Below are 19,453 nucleotides of genomic sequence, written 5' to 3'. Positions count from 1 at the left end.
AAAGCTACTGCCTAACCCAAAATGATAACAATTTATGCCTATGTTTCTTCTAAGAATACTTTTAAAAGCATGATAGTTTGAGCTCTTATATTTAGGTTTGGTCACTCTAGAGTTAATTTTTGTGTATGATATGAGAAAGGGGCCTAACTTTATTCTTTTGTATGTATATATAAAGTTATCTTGGTAGCAGTTGTTGAAAACATTAATTTTTCTCCATTTTATTGTCTTGGCATACTTGTCTAGAACCAATTGACTATAGCTGGACTATTTAGTTAATCTACACGTCTACTCTTGTGTCACTACCACACTGTTTTGATTTCTGTAGCTTAGTAGTAATCTTTGAAATTAGGAAGTGTGAGTCATCCAAATTTGCTCTTCTTTTTTAAAGAATTCCTTTAGCTTATTTTGGATCCTTTGTATTGCTTACATAAACGTTAGTATCAGAATCTCAATTTCTGCAAAGTCTCTATTTTGGTAGGATTTGTGTTAAGTCTGTAGTTGAATATGGGGAATACTGCTACATTAATATTAACATTAAGCCTTCTGATTCATGAACATAGAATATGCCTCCATTCATTTAGATCTTCAATTTCTTTCAGCCATGTTTTATAGTTTTCAGTGTCCCGGTATTATACCTCTTCAGTTAAATTTATTCATATTTTATCCTTTTGATCCTATTGTAAATGGTATTGCTTTCTTAATTTTATTTCAGACTATTGACTACTAGAGTATTGCAATAAAACTGCTTTTTTGATATTGATCTTGTAGCCTGCAACCTTGCTAAACTTGTTTACTAATTCTAATAGTATTTTAGTGGGTTCCTTAGAATTATCTGTATATAAGATCATGTCATCTGCAAATTAATTTACTTCTTCCTTTCCAATTTGGTTGCCTTAATTATTTTTCTTCCATAGTTGTCCTAGTTAGAACCTCCATTACAATATTGAAATGAGCATGGACATCATTGTCCTATTTCTGATCTTAGTGACAGAGCATCCAGTCTTTTACCATTTAGCATGAAGTCAGTGGTTGCTTTTTTTGTAGATACTCTGTTAGGTTGAGGACATTCCCTTGTGTTCCAGCTTTATTGAGTGTTCTCTTCATGTAAGCATGTTGGGTTTCATCAAATATTTTTTTGATATTTGATGAAAAATCACCCTGGGACAGATCCCACTTTATCAGGGTGTATAATCCTTGTATTATGCTGCTAGATTTGGTATGCTAGTATTTTACTGAAGATTTTTGCATCTATATTTATAAGAAACATTAATCTACAGTTTTCTTCTGAAAACCTTATCTGGTTTTGATGTCTGGGTAATACCTGGGTAATGGCCTCTCTCATTGAATTGGGGAATGTTCTCCCTCCTATATTTTTAAAACAGTTTAAAAATAATTGGTATTAATTTTTAGAATGTTTAGTAGAATTAACCAATAAAGACATCTGGACCTGGGCTTTTCTTAGAAATTTTAAATAAGAACTCAGTCTCTTTAATTGTCACAGGTTTATTCAGATATGCTATATCTTCTTGAGTTAATTTTTGTACTTTGTGTCTTTTTAGGAATTTGTCCACTGCATCCTAGGCATACAATTTTTTGACATACAATTGTTCATAAAATTATCTTGTAATCCTTTTTACTTCTGTGAGGTTGGTAATGATGTCTCCTGTTTCATTACTTATTTTAGTAAGTTGAATGTTTCCTCTTTTCTTCTTGACTAATTTAGTGAAAATTTTGTCAATTTTGTGGATCTCCTCAAGGAACTAACTTTTGGTTTCTGCTGTAGATTGCATGTTTGTCTTCCCTCAAATTCATATGTTATATGTTCATATGAAATCTTAATACTCCAAGTGAGTAGTATTTGGAAGTAGAGGCTTTGGCAGGTGATTAGGTCATGAGAGTGAAGCTTTTATGAATGAGATAAGTGCCTCTATAAAAGAGATCACAGAGAGATCTCTTGCACCTTCTACATAGTGAGGACACAGAGAGAGGATGGCTGTCTATAAACCAGGAAGCAAGACTTCACCAGATACTGAATGTGTTGGCATTTGAATCTTGACTTCTCTGACTCTTGAACAGTGAGAAACAAATTTCTGTAATTATAAGCCACCCAGTCTACAGTATTTTGGTATAACAGATAGTTTTGTTGACTTATTCTACTATCTTTATATTCTCTATTTCATTTATCGCAACAATTATCTTTATTACATGCTCCTTTGTGATTGTTCTTTTTTTCAGCTTTTTAAGGTGGAGGATTAGGTTGCTGATTTGGGATAGTTCTTTAATGCAGGCATTCACGGTTATGAATTTCCCTTTATTTATGCTTTAGCTGGATCTCATAAGTACTGGTATGCGGTGCTTATACTTGAAAGTATTTTCTAATTTCTGTTGTGATTTCTACTTTGACCCACTAAGTCTTTAAAATTGTGTTGTTTAATTTCCATGTTTGTCAATTTCCCAGTTTTCCTTTTGTTATTTAAAATTTAATTCAATTTTGGTTGGAGAACACACTTTCTATGTTTCAGTTATTTAACTTTATTGAGGCTTGTTTTATGGCCCAGCATATATTCTCTCCTGCAGAATATTCCAAGCACACCAAAGAAGAATTCTATATTCTGTTATTGTTGAATAACAGAATTACATTAGAAAATACTCATTTCTATGGGTGGAATGTTCTAGGGGTGGTCTGTTAGATCTGGTTGGTTTATAGTGTTGTTTGGGTCTTGTATAATCTTGTTGGTCTTTTGTCTAATTGTTTGACCTATTATTGAAAATACAATTTAAAGTCTCTAACTGTTAACGCAGAATTCTCCATTTCTCCCTTCAATTTCTGTCTGTTTTTGCTGCATGCAATTGGGATGTTGATTTTAGTATGGATATGTTTATAATTTCTATATCTTCCCAATAAATGGACTCATTATAATAAAATGTTTGCCTTGTCTCTATTAAAAGAATTTTTTTTGTTGTTTAAAGTCTATTTGGACTGATATTAGTATAGCCACTGACGTTAGTATGGTATAATCCAGCTTTTACAGTTGCTGGATTATACCATCTTTTCCCAACCCTTCACTTTTAACCTAATTGTATCTTTGAATATAAAGTGTGTCTCCTGCTGATAATGTATAGTAGGTCTTGTTATTTTCTCCAGTTTAACAATCTCTGCCTTTTGATTGTACTGTTTAATTCATTCACATTTAACGTTATTATTGACATGACTGGATCACACCTGTCATCTTTATTTTTGTTTTATGTCTCATGTTTTTTGGTGCCTCTTTTCTTCCTTTACTGCTTTCTTTTACATTAACTGAATATTTTCTAGTGTAACCTTTTAATTCCTTTCATGATTTTGCTCCCTTATTTTAGATATATATACATATATATATATATATATATATATATATATATATATATATATATAGAGAGAGAGAGAGAGAGAGAGAGAGAGTCAGAGTCTCATTCTTGTTGCCCATGCTGGAGTACAGTGGTACAATCTTGGCTAACTGCAATCTCCACCTCCTGGGTTCAAGTGATTCTTCTGTGTCAGCCTCCTGAGTAGTTGGGATTACAGGGACCTGACACCACTCCTGGCTAAATTTTTGTATTTTTAGTAGAGGAGGGGTTTCACCATGTTGGCCAGGCTGGTCTCAAACTCCTGATCTCAGGTGATCCACCTGCCTCAGCCTCCCAAAGTGCTGGGATTACAGGTGTGAGCCACTGCACATGGCCAATTTTGCTCACTTTTTATGTTTTGTTTCCTTAATGGTTGTTTTAGGGCTAAAATATACATCTTACCTTATTAAAATTGGTTCCAGATTTATACTAACCTAATTTTAGTGAGATATGAAAGCATTATTCATATACAGCTCTATTACCTTCCCCCCTTTTTTTTGAGACGGAGTCTAGCTCTTGAGTTCAGTGTCGTGATCTTGGCTCATTGCAACCTCCACCTCCCAGGTTCAAGCAATTCTCCTGGGTAAGCTGAGATAACAGGCACACGCCACCAGGCTCAGCTAATTTTTATATTTTTTAGTAGGGATAAAGTTTCACCTTGTTGGCAAAGATGGTCTTGATCTCCTGACCTTGTGATCCACCCACCTTGGCCTCCCAAAGTGCTGGGATTACAGGAATGAGACACTGCACCCGATTCCCCCTTTTTATTGCTAATGTTACACATATTATACTTCCACATGTTATAAACTAAAAAGTACATGTAATTATTACTTTATATAATGTTAAGCATTCTACAGAAGTTGAGAGAAGGAAAAAGAGCAGGTATGAATTTATATAAGTTTGTATGTTAATGTTCTTAGGCATGAACTTCCACACCTTTTTCCAAATAAAGTTAGTTGCCTTAACCAGAGCTGTGGAATTCTTTCTTCTTAATGTCTATCACTTCACCTGAGTAGAACTTCTGTGCTATTGCTAGAGGTGGGATCAGTGGCCCACTTCTTGCAGACTGACAACCCTACTCTAAGAGTTGAGGTTTCTGGGCAGAGACAGTAGCTTCTGGTCTTCTCAGCTTGCCTCTCCCAGAACGAAACCTTCAACCTCTAAGTGAGCTAGGGTAGGGGTGATCAGTCACAGTATTGTAAGTCTAACCCCGGTAGAATAAAACTTCTACCCTATGAGCAAGGGCTAGGCAGGAGAAGGGAGACTGGTATTCTTGACCAATACTGCTTAAATTAGAGCTCCTATAATACAAGGAGTTTGCATTAGGAGGAGTTGGGGGTAGTAGGGAAGGCAGTTGAGAGATGCTGGTTGCCTGACCATCCTGGGATGAAAACATAGTCTTAGTTTGGAAAGGTAGTTCTATATTCTTGACTGCAAATGTCTAGAACACAGCTTTCATCATCTTGAGCTAGAATGCAGGGGTGTGAATGGATTGTGGCTCAAATCCACAGACATTCACTCTTGTTATTAAGATTTAGTACATTATCTTGAATAGATGTTTATTCATTTGCTGCAAGTCCTTAGGACAACTTTCAAAGACTTTAAATAGCTGGCTTTTAAAAAATAACTTCCAAGCAGTTGAATGAGTTTCCCTGTGGAGAGGGTCTGCTGTGCTCCTCACACTGCCATGCAGTCTATCTCCTCAGAATATTTTTATATTGCTACGATAAACCAAAATATAGACCATACTTACCTAAGATCCCTCCCTCCCCTTCACTTAAAAAAAAAAAAAAAAAGAAGAGAAGGATTATTGAGTATTTTCTACTATTTTACTTATGGAGAAAGTAAGGTATACTTGAAAGTCCCTTAATTTTGAAATCAGACAGAACTGAGGTGAATGCTGAGTCTGTCACTTATAATGTAGACTTTGTTAAACTTTCAGAGCCTCAGTTGTCTCATCCATAAAACAGAATAAGTAATATCTACTCCAGAGAGTGCTGTTATGCTCTGAGAAGAAAAGAAGATAATAGACTTATGTCTGTAATCCCAGCATTTTGGCATGCCATCGTGGGAGGATCGCCTGAGGCTAGGAGTTGGAGACCAGCTTCTGCAACACAGAGACCCTCGTCTCAAAAAAAAAAAAAAGAAAAAAAAAAAAAAAAAAAAGGAAGAAGCTGGGAGCTGGGTGTGGTGCATGCTTGCAGTCCTGTACTCTTAGCTGCCTGAGAGCCTGAAGCAGGGAGATTGAGCACAGAGTTTGAGGCTGCAATGAGCTATGACGGTACCGTGGCATTCCAGTCTGGGTGGCAGAGACCCTGCCAAGAAAAAGGAAGAAGAAAGAAAAAAAGAAAAAAAGAAAGAAAGAAAAAAAAAAGAAATAATATAGAGAGAGCACAGGAACTGGCAGATTGTAGGCATTTTTTGTTTTGAATGAAAAAGGATGGTGCCTGCCACCTAGAGTTAAGACTATTTCTGGGGGGTTGTAGCAGATAATTTGATAATAAAAAGTGCCCTCTTTCCAGTGCCTAGCATCACTCTGTACATTAACATGATTTATAAAAATCTGCTGAATAAATAGATAATGAAAAAACTTATTTTTCTTTTCCTAGGTAAAAATGAATTGAAGAATAGAACTAGTATTTAAGCAAAAAATACCATTTCATTTTCTCTATATATTTATATTGATCTTTTTCTTAATTATTTTAATTGTAGTTTGCTTCCCTTCAATGTGGTGTAACAATATTTAAATAGTGCTTAACAGTTTTTCAAGTGCTTTAATCAATATTATTATAAATTAAAAACAGCAACTGTGTGAAGCAAGATAGGTATCATTTTTGTTTTACCTATTTCTTTTAATAAAGAAATAAGCTCAGAGATAATAAGATTGTTACTACGATGGTGCTTTGCAGTTGTACTAAATCAAAGTCACCTTCTATTATGCAGGGTGTCTCTGTCATGTGGGTATTCATCATTTAAGTTTCTGCAACTACAAAGTTGTGTAAGGAAGCAAGAGTCATAACATAACTACTCCTAAACATGTCAGCCAATTAAATAGCATTCTTACCAGTTTAACACTGTAATCTATCCCTGGCCATTAGTCAACCACTTTGTCACTCTCTAATTGTATGAAATCAATTGAATGATATAATGCAAATCAATGAAAAATGATTAGAAAAGGTAACTAAAAATTTTGAAAGAGACACATTATTTCATTAAATCAATGAAAGTGTTGCTGGAGAGTGTTTGAATAACATGCAAATCCAGAATCAGGCAATAAGAATCAGGTCGAGTTAGGCTGATTAACATTAAAAGAAAGTTTGTAATAGTAAGTGGCAGAATTAGAAATCAACTCAGTTCTGTCTATTCCAAAATTGGGGCATTTTCAAGTACACCTTATTGTCACTATAAACAAAAAAGGAGAAAATACTCAATAATCCCTTTTTTCTTTGAAAAAACATACAAGGATAGGAAGAATGGTTTATATTTTGGTTTATTACGGTAATATAAGAAGAAAACTACCTAATACTAATGATACTGTAAGTGCTCAAAAACAAAAGACCTGAATATCAAAGTATTCAGGGAGGTTACTGAGAAAATTGATGATGTCCTGATGTGTATTTCGGGAAAAATAATTTTCTGTATGATTGTGTGCTAAAACTTAAACCCAAAGTGAAAAGCACTGTACCCTGCTTTGATTAGGAAGAAATGGGTATCCCTAAAATTTCTGCAAAATTCTTGTAAATAAAATTCTCTATTTTGATTTGCTGAAACAACGCTCTTTATGATGATAGAGTATCAAATGCTACTACAGAATTAATCGCATAATTTGTAAGTCATATCTCAAAAAGAAAATTTTCAAGAAGTCATGATGGAACATGTAAAATGAAGAAACGAGAGATTTGTGGGGTTGTTTTTGTTCCTTATTTAGGCTACGTACAGCATTAAAAGATATCATAGTTTTCTTCTGAGTGGAGCAGATAGCTGGCAACAAGAGATGGCTAATGTAGTATAGATTGGGGAAACAATTATTTCAATGTATTAGCAATCATTACTACCACAAAAATGACTTAACAAACTGCTATAGGCTTCTTAACTCCTCAGTTATCTCTCCATCCCCTCTTAGACTTGCTTGCTTTCATTCCATATTATGCCCTCTGTCTATTTTATCATGAGGAGAAAGTCTTCTTGACACTTAACGAATCTTTCCTTTTTATAGGAGCTTCTTCTATGAAGTGTTAATCTTTGAATTCTACTTAGTGCTTTTAAAAATGTGTATCTCTTCTTGAACTACAGAATACTCTTGGTAAAACAAGATTTGGACTCAGTATTAACAAAAATCTGAAACTTAAATAAAGTTTTATTTCATTATGTAAGGTATGAGTAGAACCACAGGAGGGACTGGTTTTAAATAAACATACCAGAATATATGTATGTTATGTTAATCAAAATAAATACCTTGGAGGTAATAAATGCATTTCAATAGGGCATTCACTACTCAAAATACTGTGAAACTCCTTTTTTGGCATTGTAATCAGAATGACTTTAGGAACTACACATTATCTTTGCAGTCATACAAAATTTTTTATAACCCCAAATTACATTGCCTGACTTAACAAACTTACTCACTTGAATTGGTTTCAAATAACTTCCTGTTGTTTTCTCCAAACAAAAGTAAAGCTAATGAATAAAACAAAACAAAACAAAAACCAAAAAACCAAAATAACCATTAGTGGATCACATTTTGCTCCCCAAATAATCAAAAGAATGTACAATAGAGCCTGGAGTTAATATTTTTTTGTAACAGCAGGGCCTATTAAAAACAGCTTTTCGGACAAATAATCCTAATAAGTCACTGAATGTATAAATTCTGCTACAGGGATGGACGTGGTGGCTCACACCTGTCATACCAGCATTTTGTGAGGCCGAGGTGGGCGGATCACTTGCGGTCAGGAGTTCAAGAACCAACCTGGCCAATATGGTGAAACCTCATCTCCACTAAAAAAAAAACACAAAAATTAGCTGGGTATGGTGGTGCGTGCATGTAATCCCAGCTACTCGGGAGGCTGAGGAAGGAGAATTGCTTGACCCTGGGTGGCGGAGGTTGCAGTGAGCAAAGATGGTGCCACTGTACTCCAACCTGGGTGACAGAGCCAGACTCCATTAAAACAAAAATGTTTTTACATTTGTTAAAACCATCACTTAATTCTATTTTGAAACCCATATTCATTGCTCAAAAAGATAAACATATTGATAGATCATAGAATAAGATGTTGGAAACAGGTGTCACATGGAAATCTTAAATTGGGATAATAAAAATAAAACCATTAAAAATAGAATGGTTATGCCTTAGAAAACAAAATGACACCTATTAATCAAATAGCTAATGCTATATCTTTCTGGTAATGTATGTTAAGTGGATGTACTTTGGACATCTAACTTAGCGACTGTTTAGGTATAAAGTTTTTGCTTTAGTTCATGTTTGCAAAATTCAGATATTTGAAGTTATTATTTCATAAAATTATTCCAATATTTAGAGCTATCAACATTTCGGCTCCAGGGTAAACTTTCAAAAAGTTATATTTAAAGACAACAAAGAAAAATAGAGATTTTCAGTACCAGATGTCGGGGAAGATCCCATTTGGATTTGAGCTACTTAAATTTGCAATCATGTATTTATACATCTAACAGAGCTTCTGCTTCCCCCAGAATCAGAAAATTAACTAGCTTTGTAGCATCTTCCTTGATCTGCCACCCGTGCCCCGAGGATTAGAGACTCCACCTGAGCTTGTTTTACAAGCATAACAGAAAAAATTAATCTCTGCTGGCAGCACTCCCACTGGGATACTGATGAATAATGATATCCCTCTTTTGCTGCCCTCTCAGTCCACTAGAAAAGCCACTCTAACCCAGCAACGTGGAAACTGCTGAAACCATTCCAGCTGTGGATTAGCAGGCAGTCAAGCATCCATCTGCTCTGTGTGAATCAAGAGAAAGCAAACATGCATTCTTACGGCTAAAGTCATAGTCAAACCCCAAAACATCTTAGAGAAACACACACACACACACACACACACACACACACACACACACACACACACGGCAAGCACATTCTGTAAGCTAAATTAACCCAGTTCCTCAATTTAGTTTGCATTTCCTTGGTGCTTTTCACATTGGAAAACAAAGTATGTACATGATGAGGGGTTATAAGGTACAGCTCTTAAGTTTGATATGCATATATGGGGCTGATTCATTAGATAGTAAACTTCTCGAGTGTGATATGAGGATACATCAGGTACATATACATTTCTGAATTCTCAAATACAGCAACCAACAACTTGTTTTATAAAAGAAGACTGTTTAGTCAGTGGCTTTACTTCATTGATACACTGATGTGATGGTTATCTGTGGATTTTTGTCTTCTCCGAAAAGAAAAAAAAAACCATTGCTTTGGTCTATAAATAGCAAAATTGCATTTAACGTGACTCTATCAGCTCCATATTAATGAGCTTTCTAGCATTTTAATATATCCATAATATGCTGATATTTATAATGATAGACTCAGGACTCTGAAAGATCCTTAGAGGTCTTCTGAATCAGCAAAGAAACCCATAAACACACACACATATAGATTTTAACATGGGTCTAAATGTATTGTGTTAAAATTCCTTGAATTCTGAAATCCATATATGTTATATATGTAGAAACTTCATTAACAAAAATATTTTAAATAACCATCACATCATATTTCAAGTCCATGATTTAAAAAAAAAAAAACAACAAAAACTCTGCTTTTAAGTTTCAGTCTGGTATCACCCACATCACCTTGGTGCTGGTCTCAAATGACAATCTATTCATCTTTTGTTTTTTCCCTGATTTTAGTTGCATTCAGTAGTTATTTTGAGGCCTTAACTGATTCTTTCCTTTCTCTCTTTTCTTCCTTCTTCACTGGTTAAAAAGTAAAAGTAGTTCCAGTTCATGACCCTTTCTATGCTTTTAGTTTAGCAAAGCAATACTGTCAGCTCAGTCACTGATTCTGAGCTGTTCATTTGTTGATCTGTCAAAAGAAGATGACACCTGTTTGGCATTTATTTTACATATTTTGACACTGTTTAATAAATAACAGAAAATATCGACAAAGATGGTATAAAAGACCTAAATCTAATAAGTTGAAGGAATAATACATAGAATAATTATCTCTTACCAACAGAAATATTTGAAAACTGAGACCACAGTGCTTCTGCCAAATTGCATTATTCTTCTGAGTTACACACAAAACAACAATATAAGAAAGTACATTTTATGATCTAAGGAGGGTGACATTTGGAAAATCCTTCTTATGCCTCAATTTTTTTTAAAGCACAATGAGCTCTAGCTTTCTGAAATAATCAAATTTCTGAGATATGCTTACATTCCACTGGACTGTCAGTTGGAAAACACTGCGAAATAAGTGGAACCCTTTTTCAGGAGAATGTAATATTAAGACAAAAAACAGATGTGTGAATAATACTACTGTAATAAAGGCCATTTCCACGTATTTCATTTTGTAGTACCAACAATTTCTTTAGAATACATAGTATGAGAATGAGGCATACCCGTTTCTTTGAATTTAGAAATCAAAAGATATCACTGGAAATTCCTCTAGGCTTCTGTCATAAATATTGTAACCCAGCATAAAAATATTCATTTTAGCCTTCTCCTGATGGGAGGATTACAGTCTGCTAAGAATTATTAATCAGTAGGTAGATTTTTTTCTTGAAAGAGCTCTTCAAAGCTATTCAGTTAATTATTAAGTGGTCTTTGATTGTTTGACAGGACAAGCATAAATATCTATTAGAGTAGGTATATAAGGCTATATAAAAACACTTTTCCCCACTGATTTTCCTTCAAGAACTTAAGTTTATGTTTCAGTGGTAATAAATTATTTATTCTGAAAGAGAGATACTGTCCTTTACAGGAAAGTTTTCTATGTTTTTTAAAATTATAAATAATGCCGTGATGACCATTTGTGTACACACATTTTGACAGTACACTTAATTCCTTAGCATCAATTCCTAAAATGTAATTAAAACACTAAATTTCAAATCTTTTAGAAACCTAAAATAAAAATTTTGATAGATATCAAATTTCCACATCAATGAAGACTGTTTAGCAGTGTTTGGGAATGTCCAACTTACAGTGTTCTCATCAACAACGTGTATTGTCCTTTTTGAATCCCCAACAATTTCACAGGCCAAAATGGTTGCCACTTTTTTTCAATTTCTATTTCCTTTATCACAGAAGTTTGAGTGTTTTCTTTACATTTGTTAAATTGAATTTATTCTTTTGTAAGCTGTTACCAAATGCCCTCTCTTCATTTTACCACTGGAGTATTAGTGGCTTTTTAAATATTCTGATTATTAAAAAATATTACCTTTTTATCTTTCAGAATTATGACATATATTATTGCCTTTTAAATTGTATTTATAGGCATGCATATATTCTATATTTTTATGTAGGCAAATTTACCCATTTCCTTTTGCAATTTCTTCAACTCTTTTTTTGTGCTTCTTCCCATCTTCCCCTTTTCGAACTTTAAAAAGGGAAGAATATAAAATTTTAACATTATGCTTGGCTTTATTTCTTAATCTAACTGAAATTTATTTTGGCTCATACTATAGAATTAGAATCTAACTTGAATATTTTTCTGAAAAGTTATATGATTCACCTGCTGAAAGGAGGCATTCCTGGCACATGGATTAGCATGAGCTTCATGAGGAAGTAAAAGGGAAAGAGCAGTTGAAGGTGAGGGCTATTCTCACTATGCCCTATGCTGAAGCCAGATTCAGAACAATCCCATATGTCAGGCTAAGGAATCTAAATTCATCTTGTAAGGTTTTTTAAATAGAAGAGAATAATGATACTTGTTCTATATAGATATGATTTATATAAGTTATAATACATTGATGATCTGAATTTGCTATCAATATTAAAATATTATCACTAATGAAAGCTAGCAACAACAGATATCATATGGTAGGTAATGTACTAAGGTTTTATGCACATTATTTTATTTAATCATCCCCTTTACTTTATAGAGGAGCATAAATCTTAGGTTAAACGACAAGCCCAAGGTCATATAGTTAGAAAATGGTGTAGTTATGCCTGTTTCACTCCAAAGCCCATGTTCTTTCTTTTAATATTCAAAAAGTTTTCTTGATTTTTAAGGTGTTTCACTTTGTTTTATTTTTCATTTTTTATTGATGTATAATAGTTACATATATTTATGGGGTACATGTTTTTTTTCAATATGTGGATACATATTGTGCATACACACCCTGATCAAGTCAGGGTAACTGTGATATCCAAACATTCTAGGTCTTCTCTTCCAGATATTTGAAATATACAATACATTCTTGTTAATAAGAGTCACTCTATTGAGCTACTGAACATTAGAAATTATTCCTTCTATCTAACTGTATGTTTGTACCCACTAACCCACTTCTCTTCATCCCCCACACTCCCAGCCTCTGGTAACTATTATTCTACTCCCTACCTCCATGGGATCAATTTTATTTTAGCTCTCACATATGACTGTTAACAGGTAATGTGTGTCTTTCTATGCTCAGCTTATTTCATTTAACATAATGCCCTGCAGTTCTATACATTATAAACCACGTTTTTAATAACCAGAATTTCAGCATATTCCAGATATGCCAGTAGCAGTTACACTTTCAAGACTGTTGCTATCAAGCTATAATCACGTCTTAGACATAGGCCTGTTCTCTTCTTGAAAGCAGGAATCATATCTTAATTATCATGTTTCCTCTTGTACCTAACATAGTGGGTGCTAAATAAATATATTTGTTGGACTGTTGAAGGTCTATGTTTAAGAATTATCTGTAGAATAGCAATAGGTATAGGACAAATAATCTTCCAAATGGGAGAAAATGAAGGACAAACAGGATTAACTAGGAAAGGAGGCCAAGAATAAGTCGTAGCAGAGGAAGAAAGAGATTATTAAAAAAAACAGTACCTGTGTAAAAGAATAAATGGACATTTAATTCCTCATTAAAAACTAAAAGGAAGTAGTGCTTTCTTTGTATAACAAAAATGTTTATTATTGAAAACCTATATTTTATAAATACTTAGACATTAAATATGGTTTCTTGCTGCCTAGTATCATATTAAATAATGAAATATTTGCCTAATTATTCAGGAAGATCAATACTAAATATCACAGTCCAACCATCTTAGACTTAGCATTAGCAAAGAACTAGATTAAATTGACCAGAGCTTTAACTGCAATTGAATCAAGTGCATTTTCCCAGATGAATATATTCCTAATAAAATGGCCAATTTGATTTGCCTGATTTTTCTCTCAGCCAGGTTCCCAATGGCTTCCTAACTGTTTTGCAGATTATTGCTTAGTCCCAAAATAAAGAACATTTTTCTTACTAATACAGCTTCCTCATAGCTTTCAAGCCCAAGTTCCTAATTCAAAGAAGTGCTAATCCATTTGCAAAGCATCTTAGTGAAGGAGTAATGACCCCAGCCATAATCAGTATTACTAATCATAATTGCTTTATGATTTCTTCTAATTACTAAGTGGCTTTTTTTTTTTTAAACAAATATAAATAGATGAGCACTCTTAGAAGCACAGACATTGGTCTGGAAGCCAGGGTAATGTCTCATTAAAGAGTCTTGGTGCTTTTTTATTTGGAGATAGGATGATGTGGCAGTGAAGAATCATTTCTTACAGACTGTGTCTCTCCCCTGTGGTACTCTAAGCCCCAGAGCCATGGCTTTAGTAAAATATTAACCAAGGGAGACAGGAAGAAGGGAACAGGGAGTAAGGCAGAGCAACCAAAGAGGCAAAACTCAGAAAATGCCACCAAAAGGGTAACTATGAGAGAGGATGGATATGCAAATTTCTTTCACTATAGCAACCATTTTACTATATATCTCATAACGTCATGTTGCAGACCTTAAACGTATACATTAACATTTGTTTTTTTAAGTGCCTCTTAAGAGCAAAGATTACTTGGTAGCATAATAGTCACAAGATCCTGTACGTTTTTTTATTCTTCCAAGCCACTAATAATGAAATAAAATATTTCTTAGTGAGTCCAATAAGGCTGCTTTTCTGATAGTCAGGGAGAGACTAAGTGCTCTGAACCCCTACAAATATAAAGAAAGGTGTCTGGAGTAAAGCAGCTTTGAATGCAAAAGAAAAGCAAATGTAAACAACAAACTTAAACCAAAACACAGCATAACACAAAACAAAACAAAAAAACCTGTCTAAAGTAAGGTCAGCTATGTTCCAACATGTGTGTCTTAAATATGTATGATGCTTTATAAGCACATACATACTAATTATCTAATTACCTTATTGGATACACACAGTAACCCTGTGAAGATAAATAGGGCAGGCATAATCACACATTTTTTAATGAATAAAGAAATTGAGGCTTAGACAGATTAAGTAACTTGCCAGTTACACAAAGAGGTTAAAATGGTCATGCTGAGATTTGAACCCATGTTTCTGAAATGCAAATATCGTATTAAATCCACCATACTATGGCCACCTCAATGTTTTAATGGCTTTTACCTACATTTACAGGTCATTCCCCACTGCCTCAGTTTCAGCTGATGATCTTGCTTCTTCGTTTACAAAAAAATTAAAGCCAACAGAAGGGTATTTCTTCCTTATCTCACTATCCAACAGCAACCTCCTTATATCAGTACTCCAACACGGTATATCTTCTATTATAATGGATAAATTTTCTCTACTTCTACCTAAGGCCAATTCTTCCATTATACATTGATCCTCATTTGTCTTTTGTTTTTTTAAGGACATTGCTCCTTCCTGTATTATCTCCCTGCCCCATGCCTGGGATCATTTCCATGAGCATACAGATATGCTGCAACAGCTTTAGAAAAGGAAAGAAAACCGATTACATACCACTGCTGCCTCCCTAGCTCCATGTAAGGAAGGATAGTCCCAGCTGTATTTACTGTTTCTATTTTCTTAAAATTCATTCTCTCTTGAATGCTCTCACGTCTTTTGTCTTCAACCCTCCACTGAAATTACTCATTGAAGACACTTGGGATCTCCATCTTATCAGTTGAATAAATATTCTCAGCTCTCATCTAACTCTGTATCTCGACAGTCTCAGTTAATCACCATCCCCTTCTTGATATTTTAGTGATTAGAAAATAGAAAAATTTTTATGTAAAAATTAAAGTAGCTTTAAAATTATTTTAAATACATCATTTACTCATTGGAAACATCAGACAATAAACACATAATCAAGAAAAAATTCTTCAAAATTCCACCACTTAGAGGTGATCTGTGTTAATATATTGGTATACATTCATCTAAATCTTTTACTATGATATGTATGCATAGTAATATATATGGTTCAAGCTAGATACACTGTTTGTATCTTAATTTTTTTTCCTTTCACTAAACAATATGTTGTGGATGGCATTCCATGGCTAGAGGTATAGGTGTACATCTATACACAGATTAATGGTTGCACAGTATTTCATTGCATAGATGTATCTTAATTTTAACTAATTAATTTTCAACTTTTGTTTTATATTTAGTGGGTACATATGCAGGTCTGTTATCTGTTATACTGTGTGATGCTTAGGTTTCAGGCGTGAATAATTCCATCACCCAGGTACTGAACACAGCACCTAACAATTAATTTTTCAACTCTTGTCTCTCTCCCTCAACCCCTCTAGCAGTCTCCAGTGTCTACAGTCATCCTTGTGTTGATGAGTACCCAATGTTTAGCTCCCACTTATAAGTGAGAACATGTGGTATTTGGTTTTCTGTACTTGTGTTAATTTGCTTAGGATAATGCTGAATCCAAATTGCTGCAAAGGACATGATTTTGTTCTTTTTTTAATGGCTGTGTAGTATTCCATGTTGTATTCCACATTTTCTTTATCCAGTCCACTGTTCATGGGCACCTGGGTTGATTCAATGTCTTTGCTATTGTGAGTAATGCTGAGATAAACATGTGAGTGCTCGTATCTTTTTGGTAGAAGGATTTGTTTTTTTTTTTTTTTTTTTTGGATCACCAGTAATGGGATTGCTGGGTTGAACAGTAGTTGTGTCTAATTCTTTGAGAAATCTCCAAACTGCTTTCCACAGTGGATGAATATAAACTGTTTATATTCCCATCAACGGTTTATAAGCATGCCCTTTTCCCCACATCATTGCCAACATCTGTTGTTTTTTGACTTTTAATAATAGCCATTCTGGGCTGGGTGCAGTGGCTCACACCTCTAATACCAGCACTTTGGGAGGTGGAGGTGGGAAGATCACCTGAGGTCAAGAGTTTGAGACCAGCTTGGTCAACATGGTGAAACTCCATCTTAACTAAAACTACAAAAATTAGCCAGGCATGGTGGCAGGCACCTGTAATCCTAGCTACTTGGGATGCTGAGGCAGAAGAATCGCTTAGACCTGGGAGGCAGACGTTGCAGTAAGCAGAGAACATGCCACTGCACTCCAGCCTAGGTGACAGAGTGACTCTGTCTAGAAAAAAAAAAAAAGCCACTTTGACTGGTATGAGATAGTATGTTATTGTGGTTTTGATTTGCATTTCTCTGATGATTATGATGTACAGTGTACTTTCATGTTTGTTGGATGCTTGTATGTCTTCTTTTGAGAAATGTCTGTTCATGTCTTTTGCCCATTTTTAAATGGGTTTTTTTTTTTGTTTTTTTTTGCTTCTTCAATTGCTTAAGAGCTTTATAGATTCTGGATACTAGACCTTTGTTGGACACATAGTTTGTGAATATTTTCTGTAGGTTGTCTGTTTAGTCTTTTAATAGTTTCTCTTGCTGTGCAGAAGCTCTTTAGTTTAATTAAGTCTTATTTGTCAATTTGTTTTTGTTGCAATTGCTTTTGAGGACTTAGTCATAAATTATTCCTTCAGGCTGATGGTGTTCCCTAGGTTTTCTTCTAGGATTCTTATAGTTTGAGGTCTTACATTTAAATATTTAATCCAGCTTGAGCTATTTTTTGTATATGGTTAAAGGTAGGGGTCCAGTTTCATTCTTTTACATATGGCTAGCGGGTTCATTGAGTCCTTTCCACATTGATCATTTTTGTAGACTTTCTTGAAGATTGGATGACTGCAGGTTTGTGGCTTTACATCTGGGCTCTCTATTCTGTTCCACTGGTTTATGTGTTTGTTTATGTATGAGTTCCATGCTGTTTTGGTTACTGTAACCCCTTAATATAGTTTGAAGTCAGGTAATGTGATGCCTCTGGCTTTGTCCTTTTTGCTTAGAATTGCTTTGGTTATTTGGGCTCTTTTTTGGTTCCACATGAATTTTAAAAAAAGGTTTTTCCAAATTCTGTGAAAAGTGACACTGGTAGTTTGATAGAAATAGCATTGAATCTGTAGATTGCTTTGGGCCATATGGCTATTTTAATGATACTGATTCTTGCAATCTATGAATATGGAATGTTTTTCCATTTGTTTGTGTTATCTATGTTATATTTTAACAGTATTTTGAAGTTCTCTTCATAGAGATCTTTCACCTCCTTGATTAGATGTATTCCCAGGTATTTACTTTTGTTGTGGCTATTTTAAATAGGATTTCATTCTTGATTTGGCTCTCAGGTTGAACATTATTGGTGTACAGAAATGTTGCTGAGTTTTGTACATTGAGTTTGTATCCTGAAACCCTGCTAAATCGTTTGTCAGTTTTAATATTCTTTTGGTGGAGTCTTTAGGGTTTTCTTAAGTATATAATCATATTATCACCAAAGAGAGACAGTTTGACTTCTTTTTCTCCTATTTGGATGTCTTTTATTTCGTTGTCTTGCCTGGTTGCTCTGGCTAGCACTTCTAGTATTGTGTTGAATAGGATGGATGAAAATGGGCATCCTCGCCTTGTTTCAGTTCTCAAGGGGAAAGATTCCGGTTTCTATTCAGCATGATGTTGGCTGTGGGTCATATTATTTTGAGCTATGTTCCTTTGACATCTAGTTTCTTGAGATGATCTCCTTCTTGAGATACTTTTTTCCACCTGGTTTCCAGGACAACGCACTCTCCTGGATGTTTTCCTTTTTGCTTATTGTTCCTCACTCCTAGTTTTCTTTGTTGTCACACCTTTTCTTCCTTCTTTCCCCAATGTCTACATGCTAGCATTCTCAGAGCTCAACCTTTAGACCTCTCATTGACATTGACTGCTCAGATGATCTCAACCAATTCCATGACTTTGAAACTTGGAAAAGAATCTGGCCGGGTGCAGTGGCACATGCCTGTAATCCTAGCACTTTGGAAGGCTGTGGCGGGTGGATGATGAAGTCAGGAGATTGAGACCACCCTGGCCAAAATAGTGAAACCCCATCTCTACTAATAATACAAAAATTAGTTGGGCGTGCTGGCACATGACCATAGTCCCAGCTACTGGGGAGGCTGAGGCAGGAGAATCACTTGAACCCAGGAGGTGGAGGTTGCAGTGAGCCAAGGTAGTGCCACTGCACTCCAGCCTAGTGACAGAATGCGACCTCATCTCAAAAAAAAAAAAAAAGGAATCCATGTGCCTGTCACAGTCCCTCCATTCCCCAAAACACATACACACCCTGCTCTTTACTCCATGCTTTCCATTTTAATTAATGGTATTCTCTCTCACCAAATTTTTCAGGTCCAAACCTAGGCATCATCTTCTGTTCTTTACTCAAAATCAATCAGTCATTAATTCCTGTTGGCTCAACCTTTAAAACATCCTAGGTCTGACTACTACTCACCATTTCAACTTCTAACCACTATATCCAAGCCACCATCTTCTTTCATGTGGACTTTCTGCAAAAGCGAGTTCTCTACAAAAAAAGCTAGAATGGTCTTTTTCACTATCAATAACATCACAGAACTCATGGGATCAAAATCCCACCAATGGCTCCTCTGAACACTTAGGATAAAACTCACTCTTCTCCTTACTATGGGCCTAGATGACATCACCTCTGCCTCCTAGTCCCTCTCAGTGTGCACTGCACTTTAAGCATATTGGCTTTTCTGCTATTTTTGAAATTTCCAAGCAGCTTCTGCTTCCTCTG

General features: G+C 34.9%; 1 protein-coding gene across 3 annotated transcripts in view; it reads right to left on the bottom strand.

The window, feature by feature from the left end:
• ASCC3 (activating signal cointegrator 1 complex subunit 3) overlaps positions 1-19,453 on the bottom strand; it is a 361,254-nt gene that overhangs the window by 64,734 nt on the left and 277,067 nt on the right. The window contains exon 37 of one of the 3 annotated variants that reach the window (XM_032275179.1): positions 8,515-10,332. The exons of 1 other annotated variant lie outside the window; for it this stretch is intronic. In XM_032275179.1, the coding sequence (XP_032131070.1) occupies positions 10,330-10,332 (3 nt within the window). In that variant the 3' untranslated portion in view covers positions 8,515-10,329. One more of the 3 variants, XM_032275178.1, reaches the window with a different exon arrangement.

This window comes from Sapajus apella, unplaced genomic scaffold, assembly GCF_009761245.1.
Source record: "Sapajus apella isolate SASKATOON/1434 unplaced genomic scaffold, GSC_monkey_1.0 scaffold6, whole genome shotgun sequence".
NCBI lineage: Eukaryota > Metazoa > Chordata > Mammalia > Primates > Cebidae > Sapajus > Sapajus apella.
Note: the sequence above shows the minus strand (reverse complement) of the source record. Positions and strands in the feature narration are given on the sequence as shown.